An 18,841-nucleotide genomic window follows, 5' to 3' on the forward strand; every position below is an offset into this window, starting at 1 on the left:
GAAGCCATAACCACTCAACACAGCTGTAAGGAAAATGGACAGAAGGATGAAATTAAAGATCCAAGTAACTGTACAATGAAAGAACAGATCCTCCTGAGCTATGACACATTCCCCATAAAAACATAACAGATAAAAATCTTAATCTGTATAAACTAGTACCTAATTTAGGAGGTAGGTTATTAACACCAAACTCGCAAATGATAGAATAAGCTAATATTTACATTCTGACCACCAAGCATGACTTCAGAGTTTTCATTTGAATATGTAAGAATACTCTGCAAGTCCTAGAGCCAATTAAGAAACATTAGACTTTTAAAACAATTCTAAAACTGTCTTACATCTTACCCATCTCCTCATCCAACTCTTCCCTTTTGGGGCTGGACAAAGAGATAACATAATGACTGACCTAAGTCACAAGCTCAGACAAAGGACAACTATATCAACTTAGCTACATGCTAAAGAAGAATAAATTTAAATAATCTTTTTTTCTTAATGATTCTGGTTAAAAGGTGACCTTGACCTGGAAGACATGCTTAGTAAAATAAGCCAGATACAAAATAACAAAATTGTATGATTATACATACATGAAATATCTAGAGTAGTTACACTCATAGAGACAGAAAGTAGAAAAGCAGTTATCAGGGGCTGGAAGAAAGGGAAGAAAGAGTTTATTGTGCACAGAGCTTCAGTCTGGGAAAATGAAAAAGTTCTGGAAGTGTACTGGTGGTGATGACTGCACAGTAATGTGAACGTTCTTAATGCCACTAAACTGCACACTTAAAAGTGACTAAAAAGGGAAATTGTTGTGCATTTTTTAACCACGATTTTTCAAGTGTGCTTAAGTGCTACTAGAACAGGAAAGGGAAAACACTTCTAGTTATTGATGTTTGGTGTTGAGATCTGATTTTATAGCATTCCACTGAACTTCCAGTCTCAGTGCTCCCATGTATAAACCTAATGTAAAAAAGCATATCAGCCTCACAACAAGAAAAAAAGTTCAACATGAAAATCAATGACCTTTCCTTCTTTGATCAGAGAATCAAGGTCGCAGGGCAAACTGCACACTGAACTGTGGAGAGAGGCAAATACAAAGGACTGCACGTTGAAAGCCAGTTTACCAGAAGCAGACAATGCTAGAGCAACCTGAAAAACTCTTAAAGTAATATGGACAAACTGCTGGAAGCGAAAGGTGAACTAGCTTGAGACCTAAGAGCTCCCGGGGAGGTTCATCCACAAGAAGTTCCCTGAGGTTCTCGCTGTTTGTTTTGGCCCTGCCACGTGGTTTGCGGAATCTGAGTTTCTCAACCAGGGATTGAACCGGAGCTGTGGCAGCGAAAGCACTGAGCCCTAACCACTGGACGACCAGGGAATTCCCTGCAACCATTTTCAAACACACACAGGGGCAAGTAAGCACTGAGAGCGGCAGTCCCTATTAACAAAGGCCAGCCCTTCAAGGCAAACTACCTGATCAGAGCTTTATCTAACCCTGGAAAGTTCAGTTCATCAACTCCAGTTCCCTCTAGCCTTCCTGTTTCAAGTAAAGGGAGAAAACAATTTGTTAAGGCTGAGAAAATTTCTGAAGGTCACAGCCCAGGGACTCAGGTCCACTTACAAAACTGAGATTTAATCATAAAATGATAAAGCTCTCCTCACGCACACATTACCACATCACTCAGTGGATTACAACTGACAAAGCAGCAAGACACAGATTCTATTTAAGGAGTTCTTAGAGAAACCCAAGGACAATGGAGGGGGCAGAGAATATTGAAGTCTCTGGGATCTAAAGCGGCAGAAAACATTAAACAATCTCTGAGCTAGAACTAGATTAACATAAAACTTCACAGTAAAAGCTTAACTCTCAGTTCCTATTTTCTGATAGTTCATGTCTGATAAGTACAAGCCATGTCAAAAGGTGAGGAAAAACAGACTGGTGAGACAAAGCAACCATAAGAATCAAACTCAGGTATGATGCATATTTTGAAATATTAGACAGGAAATTTAAAGTAAGTAAGGTAAATATCATAAAAGCTCTAATTTTAAAAAGTGGAAACTGAAAAACAAGTAATGTAAGCAGAGAGATGGAAACTCTAAGAAAGAATCAAAAGAAGATGCTAGATAGAAAAAATACTATTATAGAAATAAAGAATACCTTTAATATACCTGGGCTTCCCTTGTGGCTCAGCTGGTAAAGAATCCATTTGCAATGCGGAGACCTGGGTTCAATCCCTGGGCTGGGAAGACCTGCTGGAGAAGGGAAATGCTACCCACTCCAGTATTCTGGCCTTGAGAATTCCATGGACTGTATAGTCCCTGGGGTCACAAAGAGTTGGACACAACTGAGCAACTTTCACTTTTCCACAGACTGGACACATCAGCGAAAGAATCAGTGAACACAAGCATGTATCAACAGAAACTTCCCAAACTGAAATGCATAGACAAAAAAGAATAAGAATAACAGAAGAGACTATTCAAGAACTGTGGGACAATTGCAAAAAGGTATAAATAGGTATGGCTTCCCTGGTGGCTCAGTGGTAAAGAATCTGCTTGCAATGCAGGTGATATGGGTTCGATCCCTGGGTGGGGAAGGTCTTCTGGAGGAGGAGATGGCAACCCACTCCAGTATTCTTGCCTGGAAAAGCCCATGGACAGAGAAGCCTGGTGGGCTATAGTCCATGGGGTCATAAAGAGTCAGACATGACTGAGTGACTAAACCAGTAAATAGGTGTAATGGGAATATGAAGAGGGGAAAAGGCATAAAAGAAACATCAGAAGTAATCAATTCAGTTCAGTCACTCAGTCTTGTCTGACTCTGCCACCCCATGGACTGCAGCACACCAGGATTCCCTGCCTATCACCAACTCCTGGAGCTTGCTCAAACTCATGTCCATTGAGTCGGTGATGCCATCCAATCATCTCATCCTCTGTCAGCCCCTTCTCCTCCTGCCCTCAATCTTTCCCAGCATCAGGGTCTTTTCAAATAAATCAGTTCTTCACATCAGGTGGCCAAAGTACTGAAGTTTCAGCTTCAGCATCAGTCCTTCCAATGAATATTCAGGACTGATTTCCTTTAGGATGGACTGGCTGGATCTCCATGCAGTCCAAGGGACTCTCAAGAGTCGTCCCCAACACCACAGTTCAAAAGCATCAATTCTTCGGTGCTCAGCTTTCTTTATAGTCCAACTCACATCCACACATGACTACTGGAAAAAACATAGCTTTGACTAGATAGACCTTTGTCAGCAAAGTAGTATCTCTGCCTTTTAACATGCTGTCTAGATTGGTCATAACTTTTCTTCCAAGGAGCAAGTGTCTTCAATTTCACGGTAATAATGGCTGAGAATTTTCTAAAATTAATGACAAATACTAAAGAACAGATCTAAGACAATCAGATAACACCAAACAGGATAAATACCAAAAGATCTATACCAGGCATATCAGAGCCTAACTGAAAAATGACAAAGACTAAAAGGAAATCCCAAAAGAAAACAAAGACAAAAACAAAGACAAAAAAACAAAGACAAAAAAAAGGAACAAGGAACAATAAGAATCACTTTGGACTTCTCCTCTGAAACCATACAAACAGGAAGAAAATGGAATGAAATATGTAAAGTGTTAAAAGAAAAAAGCCACCAACCTAAAATTCTGTATCCAGTGAAGTTATCCTACAAAAGTGAAGGAGAAATAAATTCTTCCTTAGATAAAAAATGAAGGAGGTTGTCACTAGTACACCTGCCTTGCAAGAAATGTTAAAAAGTTCTTCACAAAAAAAGAAAATAATACAGGCTGGAAACTCAGACATACACATAAAAGAATATCAGAGAAAGACAAGAAAATCTTTTATTCTTCTTTCTCTTAATTCATCTAATAGACAACAGTGTGTCCAAAGTGCTACTTGCAACAATGTATTAGGTGATTATGGTACATATAGAGAGGAAATTAAAAACATAAGGTATAGCAGGGAGGCACTGGAAATACTCTGTCATAAGGTACCCATACTACCCATAAAGCAGTATAGTAATATTCTAAAAGCAAACTTAGATCAGTTGTAAATGGATATTGCAAACTCTGGGCAATTAGATTTTTTAATATTTAAATAAATATAATAGATACACTAAGCAAGAATAGAATGTGGAATCATATAAAATAGTCAAAGCTAAAGAAGACAGAAAGAGAATAAAAAAGAACCAACAAATATAACAAGTATCAATAATCACTTTAGACATGCATGATTGAAGTAAACCAATTAAATGAAAGAAACTGTCACTGGATTAAAAATAAATCCAACTATTCGCTGTCCACAAAAAAATCCAGTTTAAACATAAAGAAAAGGAATGGAGAAAGATAAACAATGCTAGTTGGCTTAAAGCTCAACATTCAGAAAACTAAGATCATGGCATCTGGTCCCATCACCGCATGGGAAATAGATGGGGAGACAGTGGAAACAGTGTCAGACTTTATTTTTGGGGGCTCCAAAATCACTGCAGATGGTGACTGCAGCCATGAAATTAAAAGACTCTTACTCCTTGGAAGGAAAGTTATGACCAACCTAGAGAGCATATTAAAAAGCAGAGACATTACTTTGCCAACAAAGGTCCATCTAGTCAAGACTATGGCTTTTTTTCCAGTGGTCATGTATGGATGTGAGAGTTGGACTTGAAGAAAGCTGAGCACCAAAAAATTGATGCTTTTGAACTGTGGTGTTGGAGAAGACTCTTGAGAGTCCCTTGGACTGCGAGGAGATCCAACCAGTCCATCCTGAAGGAGGTAAGTCCTGGGTGTTCACTGGAAGGACTGATGCTGAAGCTGAAACTCTAATACTTTGGCTACCTCATGCGAAGAGTTGACTCATTGGAAAAGACCCTGATGCTGGGAGGGGTTCGGGGCAGGAGGAGAAGGGGACGACAGAGGATGAGATGGCTGGATGGCATCACCAACTTGATGGGCATGAGTTTGAGTAAACTCTGGGAGTTTGTGATGGACAGGGAGGCCTGGTGTGCTGTGACCCATAGGGTCGCAAAGAGTCAGACACGACTGAGTGACTGAACTGAACTGAACACTAATCATATAAAAGCTAGAGTAGCTACACTAATTTCAGACAGAGCTGACTTTAAGACAAGGAAAAAGGATAAAGAGTGGTAATACATAATGATAAAAGGAGTCATTTCTCCAGAAAAACTTGACAATCTTCAATGTATATGTGCTTAATAAGAAAGCATCAAAATATATGAGGAAAAAACTGAATTCCAAGGAGAAACAAGAAAATCTGCTATTACACTTGGGAGACTTCAACACCCCTCAATCAGTAATTGACGGATCCAGAAGACAAACTCAACACCCCTCAATCAGTAATTGACGGATCCAGAAGACAAACTATCAGTTCCCTGATGGTACAGTTGGTAAAGAATCCATCTGCATGCAGGAGACCCTGGTTCAATTCCTGGGTGGGGAAGACCCACTAGAGAAGGGATAGGCTACCGACTCCAGTATTCTTGGGCTTCCTTTGTAGCTCAGCTGGTGAAGAATTCACCTGCTATGTGGGAGACTTGGGTTCGATAACTGCATTGGGAAGATCCCCTGGAGAAGGGAAAGGCTACCCACTCCAGTATTCTGGCCTGGAGAATTTCATGGACTATAGAGTCCATGGTTGCAGAGTCAGACACAACTGAGCGACTTTCACTTTCAAGGATACAGTTGAACTGAACAGCACCAACATTCAAGCAGATCTAATTGATCTTAGAGAATCCTTCATCCAACAACGGAGTACACATTCCTCTCAGTCTCATACAGAACATTCCCAAAAATAGAACCCTGGGCTTTAAAACACAACTTAAAATAAACCTTAAAGAACAGATCATACAAAGCATGCTCTCAGACCACAAATGAATTAAACTAGAGACCAATAATGTAAACAAAGCTGGAAAACCCCAAAATAAATAGTAGGAGTTTACACAACATACTTCTAAATAACACACGGGTCAAAAAAATCCCAACAGAAATTTTTTAAGTATTTTGAACTAAATGAAAATGAGAAAAACAACTGATGAAGACATGTGAAATGCAGTGACAGCAATGATTAGAAAAGACTTTATAGAACTGGGTGCACATATTAGGAAAAAGATCTAAAACCAAAACTAGAAGAATAATTTACCTAAAGCAGCAGAATAAAATTATAGCAGAAACCTTAATAACACTGAACACAAGAAAACAGGATATCAAGACAATAGGAAAAAAAAAATAATCAAACCAAAGCTGGTCCTTTAAAAGATTAATAAAATTGATTTGAGAGAGGAAAGATACATTAAAAATATCAGAAATCAGAGGAGTCAAAACTACTAATTTCATGGACTTTAGAAAGATAATAAAAAATTAAGAACAATTCTATGCCCACAATTTTGATAACTGACTTGAAATGGACTGATTATTTGTAAGACATAACCTACCAAACTCACATGAGAAAAAAATATATCATCTGAATAGGTCTGTATCTACTAATGAAATTTAATCAACAATAACCTTCAAAAAAGAATGAACCAAGTTCAGACAGTTTCCCTGCGAAGTTCTACCAAACATTTAAGGAAGAAATGATACAATACTAGTTCTCTCTAAACTTTTCCAAGAAATAAAAGCAGAGGGAATACTTCCTCATTCATTATATGAGGCCAGTGCTATCTGAATATCAAAACCAAATGAAGACATTACAAAAAAAGAAAACTAAAGACCAATATATCTCAGGAATATAGATGTAATAATACTCAACAAAATATTAGAAAATTGAATCCAACAATGTATAAAAAGAATTATATACCACAACTAAGTGGACTATTCTAGGGATGCAAGGCTAACTCAACATTCAAAAAATTAATATGATCCATTTCATTGAAAAAATGAGAGAGTTCCAGAAAAACATCTATTTCTGCTGTACTGACTATGCCAAAGCCTCTGACTGTGAGGATTACAACTGTGGAAAATTCTTAAAAGAGATGGGAATACCAGACCACCTGACCTGCCACCTGAGAAATCTGTATGCAGGTCAAGAAGCAACAGTTAGAACTGGACATGGAACAACAGACTGGTTCCAAATAGGAAAAGGAGTACCTCAAGGCTGTATACTGTCATTCTTTTTATTTAACTTATATGCAGAGTATATCATGAGAAATGCTGGACTGTATGAAGCACAAGCTGGTATCAAGATTGCCAGAAGAAATATCAGTAAACTCAGATACACAGATGACATCACCCTTATGGCAGAAAGCGAAAAAGAACTAAAGAGCCTCTTGATGAAAGTGAAAGAGGAGAGTGAAAAAGTTGGCTTAAAACTCAACATTCAGAAAACTAAGATCAGGCATCTAGTCCCATCACTTCATAGGAAATAGATGGGGAAACAATGGAAACAGTGACAGACTTCATTTTTTTGGGCTCCAAAATCACTGCAGATGGTGACTGCAGCCATGAAATTAAAAGACGTTTGCTCCTTGGAAGAAAAGTCATGACCAACCTAGACAGCATATTAAAAAGCAGAGAAATTACTTTACTAACAAAGGTCTGTATAATCAAAGCTATGGTTTTTCCAGTAGTCATGTACGGATGTGAGAGTTGGACTATAAAGAAAGCTGAGCGCCAAAGAATTGATGCTTTTGAACTGTGGTTGGAGAAGATTCTTCAGAGTCCCTTGGACTGCAAGGAGATCCAACCAGTCAATCCTAAAGGAAATCAGTCCTGAATACTCATTGAAGGACTGATGTTGAAGCTGAAGCTCCAATACTTGGCCACCTAATGTGAAGAACTGACTCATTTGAAAAGACCCTGATGCTGGTAATGACTGATGGCAGGAGAAGGGGCCAACAGAGGATGAGATGATTGGATGGCATCACCAACTCAATGGACATGAGTTTGAGCAGGCTCTGGGAGTTGGTGACAGATAGGGAAGCCTCGCATGCTGCAGTCCATGGGGTCACAAAGAGTCAGACACAACTGAGAGACTGAACTGAACTAATCACATCAACAGACTAAAGAAAAACCATATGATCATATGAATAGATGCAGAAAAGGCAACTGACAAAATCCAATGTCCATTCATGACTAAAAAAGCAAACAAAAACTGTCTTAGCACACTAGAAAGAGAGAACTTCCTGAACTTAACAATATCTCCAAAAAAATTCTACAGCTAACATCATACACAGTGGTGAAAACCTAGGTGTTTCTCCCTAAAGGTTAGGAAAGAGATAAGATATGCTCTTGGGCTTCCCTGGTGGCTCAGACTGTAAAGCATCTGCCTGCAGTGCAGGAGACCTGGGTTTGATCCCTGGGTTGGGAAGATCCCCTGGAGAAGGAAATGGCAACCCACTCCAGTACTCTTGCCTGGATTTCTGTTTCACTTGTTTCATAAAAAAAAAAAAAAAAAAAGATATGCTCTTATCACCTGTATTCATCATTGTACTAGAGATTCTAGCTTAGACAATCAGCCAAGAAAAAGAGATAAGAGGTACTTAGACTGGAAGGGAAAAAAGAAAACTATATTTACAGATGATGTGGTCTTGTATATATGTATAGAAAACATTTTAAAAGTCCATTAAAAAGCTACTGGAATGAATAAATGAGTTAAACAAGATTGCAGGATAAAAGATCAACATAAAAATATCAATTGTATACTTGCAATGAACAACCTAAAAATGAAATTAACAATTCTATTTATAACATCATCAAATAAGGAGTAAATTTAACAAAAGTATAAAAAATACAAACTACAAAACATTTTTGAAAGAAATTAAAAACAACCCACATAAATGGAAAAACATGCCATGTTCAAAGATCAAAATGCTTAATATTCAGACAACATTACCCAAACTGATCTTCTATATTCAGTCCAATCACCAACATAATCCCAACTAACCTCCCATAGAAACTGACAGGCTAAGTCCAAAATTCATACTGAACTGCAAGGGACCTAGAACAGACCTAGAACAATCTTGAAAAAAGAAAAATAAAAAAATAAGATAATTCATTTCCTGTTTTGAAAACTTACTACAAAGCAACAGTAATCAAGACATTCTAGTACTGGCATAAGAACAGACCAATGCAATAGAATTGAGAGTGCAGAAATAAAGTCACATGTCTATGATCAACTAATTGTCAACAAGGGTGCCAAGAGCATTCAATGGGGAAACAGCCTTTGCAACAAACGGTGCTGGAACAAGCACATCCAAAAGCACATGTGCTGGGATAAGCACATCCAAAAGAATGAAGCTAAACCCTTATATCATACCATTATCATTCATGATTACATATTAATGTACTATATATATAATTAGTAAAAATGTTCTATTAACATATTCATAATAATAGCATTAGTCATAAGCCAAAGGTGGAGACAACCCACTAACAATGAATGGATAAAGAAAATGAAATATATCTATACAACAGAATGTTATTCATTCTTAAGAAGGAAGGAAGCACCAGTAATGCTATAGCATGTTTAAACAAACATTTAAAACATTATGCTAAGTGAAAGAAACAAGTCACAAAAGACAACATATTATATGATTTCATTTATATGTATGCCCAGAATAGGCAGAATCAGAGAGACAGAAAATAAGATTATAGTTCCTTAGGGCAAGAGACTGGGAGAAAAGGTTATAGGGCATAGGTGGGTTAACAGCTTAAAAGGTACAGGGCTTCATATTTTTCATTCTCAGGTGATAAAAAGGTTCTAAAATTTATTGTGATGATTATACAACTGTGAATATACTAAAATCATGGGACTGTATATTACAGGTTTCAAGTAGATGAAATTATACATTATATGTGAACCATACCTCAATAAAGCTTTTAAAAGAAAAACAAAGTATCAAGTACACTTAGTACAGGAACTTAACAAAAGACTTCCAGTCATACAAAACCCACCCTGTAACACTACAAAAGTCTAAGAGGAAAAAGAATGGTCCACTGGCAGTTCTGTTAAATGTCCATATATTACTGCAATGTGGCATTAATTCTATTATTTTAACTTGCTTCTTGACAAAAGGATTACAGTGAACATTCTCTAAAGCGTCTATAGAAAATACATCCTATTAACTATAAAAAGAAAGAAAGAAACGTGCAAGGAAAAAAAAATGTTTTAAAGAGTGAGAAAAAAGAAATCTTGAACTAAGAACTCATGAGTCAAACATCAAAACTGTCCCAGGGGGAATAGGGGAATAAAGCAGGGAGTAACTCACTTAAAAATTTTTCTCCTTCAAAAAAAGTTAGTACTAAGGAACTTGAATTCTATAAAACTGTTTTAACTCCCCAACTGTTTTAAAGCTGGTGTTTACAATTCGTATGGAAATACAAAAAACCTCGAATAGCCAAAGTAATCCTGAGAAAGAAGAATGGAACTGGAGGAATCAATCTGCCTGACTTCAGACTCTACTACAAAGCCACAGTCAACAAGACAGTATGGTACTGGCACAAAGACAGAAATATAGATCAATGGAACAGAATAGAAAGCCCAGAGATAAATCCATGAACCTATGGTCACCTTATCTTCGACAAAGGAGGCAAGGATATACAATGGAAAAAAGATAACCTCTTTAACAAGTGGTGCTGGGAAAACTGGTCAACCACCTGTAAAAGAATGAAACTAGAACACTTTCTAACACCATACACAAAAATAAACTCAAAATGGATTAAAGATCTAAATGTAAGACCAGAAACTATCAAACTCCTAGAGGAGAACATAGGAAAAACACTCTCCGACATAAATCACAGCAGGATCCTCTATGACCCACATCCCAGAATTTCAGAAATAAAAGCAAAAATAAACAAATGGGACCTAATGAAACTTAAAAGCTTTTGCACAACAAAGGAAACTATAAGCAAGGTGAAAAGACAGCCCTCAGATTGGGAGAAAATAATAGCAAACGAAGCAACAGACAAAGGATTAATCTCAAAAATATACAAGCAACTCCTCCAGCTCGACTCCAGAAAAATAAATGACCCAATCAAAAAATGGGCCAAAGAACTCAACAGACATTTCTCCAAGGAAGACATACAGATGGCTAACAAACACATGAAAAGATGCTCAACATCACTCATTATCAGAGAAATGCAAATCAAAACCACAATGAGGTACCATTATACGCCAGTCAGGATGGCTGCTATCTAAAAGTCTACAAGCAATAAATGCTGGAGAGGGTGTGGAGAAAAGGGAACCCTCTTACACTGTTGGTGGGAATGCAAATTAGTACAGCCACTATGGAAAACAGTGTGGAGATTTCTTAAAAAGCTGGAAATAGAACTGCCATATGACCCAGCAATCCCACTTCTGGGCACACACACCAAGGAAACCAGATCTGAAAGAGACACGTGCACCCCAATGTTCATCGCAGCACTGTTTATAATAGCCAGGACATGGAAGCAACCCAGATGCCCATCAGCAGACGAATGGATGAGGAAGCTGTGGTACATATACACCATGGAATATTACTCAGCCATTAAAAGGAATTCATTTGAATCAGTTCTAATGAGATGGATGAAACTGGAGCCCATTATACAGAGCAAAGTAAGCCAGAAAGATAAAGACCATTACAGTATACTAACACATATATATGGACTTTAGAAAGATGGTAATGATAACCCTATATGCAAAACAGAAAAAGAGACTCAGATGTATGGAACAGACTTGTGGACTCTGGGAGAAGGCGAGGGTGGGATGTTTCAGGAGAACAGCATTGAAACATGTATATTATCTAGGGTGAAACGGATAACCAGCCCAGGTTGGGTACATGAGACAAGTGCTCGGGCCTAGTGCACTGGGAAGACCCAGAGGGATCGGGTGGAGAGGGAGGTGGGAGGGGGGACTGGGATGGGGAGTACATGTAAATCCATGGCTAATTCATTTCAGTGTATAACAAAAACTACTGTAATGATGTAAAGTAATTAGCCTCCAACTAATAAAAATTAAAAAAAAAAAAAAAAAATAAAGCTGGTGTTTAATTAGTACTTATGTACAACAGTTATTACTTGAGTATTCTTCAATAAATGACCTCATAAATAAAGTCAACTATTTTAGAGACAGCAAATTTTCATTTATAAGAACAAATACTTCGGAGTAGGAAAAGGTCTACTGGAAAAAATAATTAATGCTCTCTGAAGTACAAAACTGAAATAAGTGATAACATAGGTATAATACTTTTGATATCACAAAACAGGCAGTACATACATTTGGGGCTTAAAGCTAGAGAGCTATTTCAAAGGCTACAGATGACAGAACATTTTCAGGGAATAGATTCAGAAATGCAACCAAGAAAGGCCCTCCTAAAACATGGCAATAAGGACTTTGAACAACGTATTGTAGCCTCCTCCATGTCATCTGTTTCTGATTCCTCTGGCTTTGGCAACATTTGGTGAAGCTTTCTAAGTGAAACTACACTAATTTTAAATCTGCATATGAAAGAACAGAAATATACAATTCAGAAATCAAGGAGGGAAAATCTAATATGCTAACAGAAAGAAAGTAGTCAATAGTCCACATAACCTTTATACCTTACGCTTTCAGCAGACAAAATAAGCCCACCAATTTTTATTTTTCCTTACTGAATCTTAAAACTGTGACCAAGTTCTACCTGCTTCTTAACAAGCAAAAACAGTAACAATATAAAATCTTAAATTTCAGCAGTTTGTTACGTAAGTTATATTCAGTGTATCACTTGGAATAGGTGAAATATTCAAAAGCAAATTCAGTTAAAGCAATAATTAAATGAATAAGCTAAACTTCTATATCAAATCTGGCAATTTTATAAGCATATGAACCTGAACAAAGTGATGCCTTAAAATTTTTAAAATGCACATCTATCAGAATGGCTAAATGACACTACTGTTTTATAAAATGGAACTGTAAGTCTTTACATCGCTGATAGGAGTACAAAATTGGTTAAAAACCACTACTGAAAAAATTTTGATCCTAACATTCCTACTCCTGGGTATAAACTCAACAGAAATAAGTGCTTACATCACCAAGACTTTTATAAGAACATTCATTATAGCTTGATCCATAACAAACAAAAATTACAAACAACCCATAAGTCTGTCAATTCAGTTCAATTCAGTCACTCAGTCGTGTTTGACTCTCCGCAACCTCATGGACTACAGCACGCCAGGCCTCCCTGTCCATCACCAACTCCTGGAGTTTACTCAAACCCATGTCCATTGAGTCGGTAATGCCATCCAACCATCTCATCCTCTGTCATCCCCTTCTCCTCCCGCCCCCGATCCTTCCCAGATTCAGGGTCTTTTCAAATAAGTCAGCTGTTTGCATCAGGTGGCCAAAATACTGGAGCTTCAGCTTCAACATCAGTCCTTCCAATGAACACTCAGGACTGATCTCCTTCAGGATCTCCTTGCAGTCCAAGGGACTTTCAAGTCTTCTCCAACACCACAGTTCAAAAGCATCAATTCTTCGGCGCTCAGCTTTCTTTATAGCCCAACTCTCACATCCATACTTGACTAATGGAAAAACCATAGCCTTGACTAGACGGACCTCTGTTAGCAAAGTAATGTCTCTGCTTTTTAATATGTTGTCTAGGTTGGTCATAACTTTCCTTCCAAGGAGTAAGCGTCTCTTGATTCGGAACCAGTCTGTTGTTCCATGTCCAGTTCTAACTGTTGCTTCCTGATCTGCATACAGATTTCTCCAGAGGTAGGTCAGGTGGTCTGGTATGCCCACGTCTTTCAGAATTTTCCACAGTTTATTGTAATTCACATAGTTAAAGGCTTTGGCATAGTCAATAAAGCAGAAACATATGTTTTTCTGGAAAACTCTCGCTTTTTCGATGATCCAGCAGATGGCAATTTGATCTCTGGTTCCTCTGCCTTTTTTAAAACCAGCTTGAATTTCTGGAAGTTCATGTTTCACATATTGCTGAAGCCTGGCTCGGAGAATTTGAGCATTACTTTACTAGCATGTGAGATGAGTGCAATTGTGCAGTAGTTTGAGCATTCTTTTAGCATTGCCTTTCTTTGGGATTGGAATGAAAACTGACCTTTTCCAGGCCTACGGTATCTTCATCCAATAAAATACCACTCAGCAATTAAAAAAAAATTACTGATACATACAACAACATGAATCTCTTAGACTTAATATTAAGTGAAAGAAATCAGACATGAGTGCACACTTTATGATTACATTTATATGAAATTAAAAAGTAGACAAAACTGATCGATGGTGATTTAAGTCACAATAGCAGTGGTTCCTGACAGCTGGAGATAGTAATAAGTAAGAGAAAGAACGAGAGAGCCTTCTGGAGTGCTGAAAGTGCTGCTTTCCTTTATCTGAGAGGCAGTGGTCACAAAAGTATAACTCAATGAAAAATTCACTGGCTGTACTAAGGCTTACATACATTGTTATATTTAACTTACACCACAAAATAATAATAATAATAAAGTGACCCTAGGAAGAAACTTATATAAGCACTATTCTTCCTCTAAATACATTTCTTTCTCAGAAAGCAGAAGAAACCAAGTTTTTTTCATGGATTAACACTTCCAAGTCTTAATCTCAGATATTATTAGCCTTAGAGAAAAAAGTGAAACCAAGTTCAATATCCCATATACTGATCCTGACATAGTTGTGCTTTTGGCAAATTATATGTAGCAGCACATACAATCCTTAAAGATAGTTCCTACTCTTGATCTCTGAAAGAAGTTCTGGGAGCAGTTCTTAAAATGGAAAAGAATAAAAACTATAGATAACTCCCCTTAAAGTGCAACTAGCAATTATGATGGAGAAGGCAATGGCAACCCACTCCAGTACTCTTGTCTGGAAAATCCCAGGGATAGGGGAGCCTGGTAGGCTACAGTCCATGGGATCACTAACAGTCGGACACAACTGAGCAACTTCACTTTCACTTTTCACTTTCATGTATTGGAGAAGGAAATGGCACCCCACTCCAGTGTTCTTGCCTGGAGAATCCCAGGGACGGGGGAGCCTGGTGGGCTGCCGTCTATGGGGTCGCACAGCGTCGGACACAATTGAAGTGACTTAGCAGCAGCAATTATGATATAAACAGAGTCAAAACTCTCTGGGGCAGCAAGAAAAGTTATCAGGCATGTACTCTTTTCAGTCTATTTCAATTTCTCAAGTAAACAATGAAAAGTAAACACTTACAAAAGAACAATGGAGTGTAAGTATATAAATGGACCAAACATCATTTTACATAATAGTTTTTAGAATAAAGGCTTTGGCATCAAATTGCCTGGCTTGGAATCCCAGTTGTACCACTTACTCTGAGTTTCATTCTTCAACTCCAAGCTGAAATACTAACACAACTCCATAGTGTTACTATGAATACTGAGATAATACCTATTAAATGCTTAGTAATCAGAATACCCAGAAATCAATAAAGATTCAAAAACTGTTACGTGAAAAGATAACATGTGCCTCCTCATAGAAGAAAATATCATCTATGAAATGCTCTTGCCAAAAGTCAAAACTGAGCCTGATCTAGGTTCAACTAACAATTTACAGGAAATTAACAAAACTAAAGAACAAGAAAACTGCACCAATGGGGTAAAATCAGCAAACCCAGACAATCAAATTTTTCAACAAATAAATTTACCAAGAAAAAGAAATGGAGCGAAATCTTAAAAGAATTAAAATCACTTTTTGCTAAAAATTATTAAGTACATGGGCATTCACTGTCTACTTTTATACATTAAAAACTGTTCACAGTTTTTTAAAAAAAAAGAAATGATTAAAAATAAATTTAAAAAATAAGAAATATTTAAAAATGGAAGCAACTCTATAAAGGATTAAGAATCCTTATTTAGAACAGTTCAGTAACAGCTCCCATTACTTAAGTGTTCAATATATCCCAAAAATTAAGTTTTACTAATTTAATTCTATTACATTAAGTTTCTACCTTCCTAAACTGATTCTTGAAATTGGAATCACTTTTATATGACCACTTGATCAACATTTTTCTAGCAATTCTACTGACAACAGAGTAATCTACTTTTCTTTGGAAATATGTGATTCAAAAATCAGCTTACCAAAACTTATTAAGATTATCCATTGACAATTAAATGGATTTTAAAAATGTGGTATAATCATATAATGGAATACCAAAGTAACAAAAACAATGGACTATAACAGACGCAAAAACATGGGTAGTTCACAGATATGCTAATGAAATAAACCAAACATAAACCCTATGGTATGATTTCATTCATGTGAAGTTCAAAAACAGACAAAATTAGCCTGTGGTGAGAGTTCAGAATAGTGGTTACCTTTGAAGATACTAACTGAGAAGGCTACAACAATGTGTAAGGTTCTACACTGTCTATTAGCTCAGAGATAACAAATATGACACATGTGTGGGCTGCTACTCCCCCTCTGAACAGCCACTACTAACTGATCAGAGATCAAATAAGAAATTGCACCTAAGGTGAAACTTGCTAGACAGGTGATTTAAGTTTCCTTCCCCTTCTAACGTTCTATCAAATGTTCTATCTACTTGGAATCAAACACACTTGCAGTGAACAGCTTAGACACAGACAGATATAATATACACAAGCTAACTTAAGAAGTTAGAGCCTCAAAATACAGAAATTCATCATCTTTAAATGTACAGTCTTTTTTTTTTTAAGAATAAATCATTATACATTTCTCTATTTCAGATGTAAAATTCTGGAAAATAATCAAGTTTAAGTGGAAAAAGTTTACTGTATCTTTCTCAACTGCCAACTTCTGCAAAATAGTATTCTTTAACATGAACTATATCCTTGATACTCAGGTGTATTTAAGTATGCCTGAAGAGATTCCTACAAAAAGAATACTGAAAAGCTTCCTGGAAAATCAACTAGGAATGTTTGCCTTATTACTTAATCTCAAGGCACATACACAGCCAGTTGCAGATTTACACAGAATTCGTAAAGATGAACACCATGACAGATGTTTAGACAATTACATAATTCTACGTGTTACTTCTAGCACCTTCAGGTGGCCTTCTGAACATCTAAAGCCTCTTCCTATAAAGCCGTTCCCCACTAAGTGTTCCACTCCAAAATTTCAATTCCTCCTTCTTGGTTCCTATCAAACTCTCATTCCCTCAGCCCAACTTTCAACTATTAGAAAAATATACTGACTCAAGTCAGAGGAAAAATTTTTTTTTTTTTTTTTTGCCTTTTTTCCAGGGGAGAAAGTCGAAGTCAGGGAAAGGGAAGGAAATAACAATTTTCTGGAAAATAACAACTGTCAAAAAGTGAAAATAGAAAGGGTGATTCATTAGTCAAAATAGAAAATAAGTGCTTACTATGGGCCAATTACTGTGCCAGGCACGAGAGATATGGTAATCAAGATAAGGCCACTCCTGACAGAGGCTACCCTAGCCAGGAAAAATAAGTAACTAAAGTAGTATCAATGCAACACATAACCTGAGCCATATAGTCATAACATAGTCTTAGAAATCATGGAAGGCTTCCAATGAAAAGATAAGCCAACAATATAGCAACATCTGAGAGATAATATGACATAGTCAAGGAACTGCAAAAACTACAGAGGCAAGGAATGAGGCTTAGAGATCATGGAAGGCCATGGAAGTCACTTTAAGGAACTGAATCTTACCTCAAAAAGAAAAATTCTCTAAAGGAGACTTATTTGAGGAGCATAAGTATAACTTTTCAGAAGTCTCTATCAGCCTACTTCACCCATTACTGCAAAGGTGATCAAGAAGGGGAAGGTGTGAGGAAATACAAAAAAGGAGAGACTGAACAATACTCAGGAAATTTAAAGCATACTCAGACATTTTGAGTTAGAGTTACAATGCTTGGAACACATTGAACACAGGTGCTCAATCATATACCTCAATATGTACTACCTGCAAAGAGGAATTATGGAGATGGGAGATGAAGAAGAATCAAGAGCTCAAACACACTTACATTACTATCTTAACTGAGAAGTCTTACCAAGAACTATATTTTTTAAAATTAAAGATACAGTTCTTACTGCTTTTTATCTATTATTTTTAAACAAGACTGGCTGATAATTTTTGTTTTTAACTTGGTTCAATTTAAAAGACACTATTCACCTTGTTATACATATATCTAAGCATGAAGTCCAGTAGAAATGATTTCCCTTTACGAAAAGCTCCTGCCACGGATACCACTACTATGTTTAGATCTCGTATGTGCTCCTGTAGTAATATCTGCTCCAAAGCTTCTTCATCAAGCTCAAAGTTATGGTCATCTTCATGTGCAAGAACAATCTGTACTGGACATGGTTTCTTCATAACCTCATCAGAGTTTACTAGGTCATCATCTTCATAATTCTCACCTAGAGTTAAAAAAAGAGAGAAACAGATTAATTTCTGCATTCTAAACTTTTCCTAAAGGACCACAACTAAAGCAAAATTTCAAATTATTTCTTCACCATTATAGGTCACTTGGAAATAGTTACAAAAGTGATGCTCAAATACATACTGAACATTTCACTCCCTCTATAATATTAGATAGGACCAAGAATACCAGTCACTTTCCTACTATATATACAGATAAGCAGCAATACTAAATATGGCCTCAATTAAGCCTTCACAGCTAAATGTGAGCAGCACTCTTCTTGAACACTGTATTCACCTATAAACAACTTCTGCTACTGTATGCACACAGAAACTGTCAATCTCACCTAATAATTCAGATTCCATTCTTCCCCCCAGACTCCTTGGAAATAATTCCAAGTTACAAAGACTTAAATATATATATTTATTTATTTGTGTGTATATATATATAAGTATATACATATATATATAATTGTTAAGATCCTAAAGTTTTCCAAAATGGCACATGATAAAGCTAATGGGTCCTAATTTAA

At 36.8% G+C, this 18,841-nt stretch overlaps 1 protein-coding gene across 9 annotated transcripts in view; it reads right to left on the reverse strand.

Moving 5' to 3' along the window:
- ATL2 (atlastin GTPase 2) overlaps positions 1 to 18,841 on the reverse strand; it is a 69,197-nt gene that overhangs the window by 22,111 nt on the left and 28,245 nt on the right. For 7 of the 9 annotated variants that reach the window (XM_070476895.1, XM_070476913.1, XM_070476926.1 and 4 more), the window contains one exon: positions 18,063 to 18,307. The exons of the other annotated variants lie outside the window; for them this stretch is intronic. In XM_070476895.1, the coding sequence (XP_070332996.1) occupies positions 18,063 to 18,307 (245 nt within the window). The remainder of the gene's footprint in view (positions 1 to 18,062; positions 18,308 to 18,841) is intronic. 9 annotated transcript variants of the gene reach the window in all.

Source organism: Odocoileus virginianus, chromosome 2, assembly GCF_023699985.2.
Source record: "Odocoileus virginianus isolate 20LAN1187 ecotype Illinois chromosome 2, Ovbor_1.2, whole genome shotgun sequence".
Taxonomy (NCBI): domain Eukaryota; kingdom Metazoa; phylum Chordata; class Mammalia; order Artiodactyla; family Cervidae; genus Odocoileus; species Odocoileus virginianus.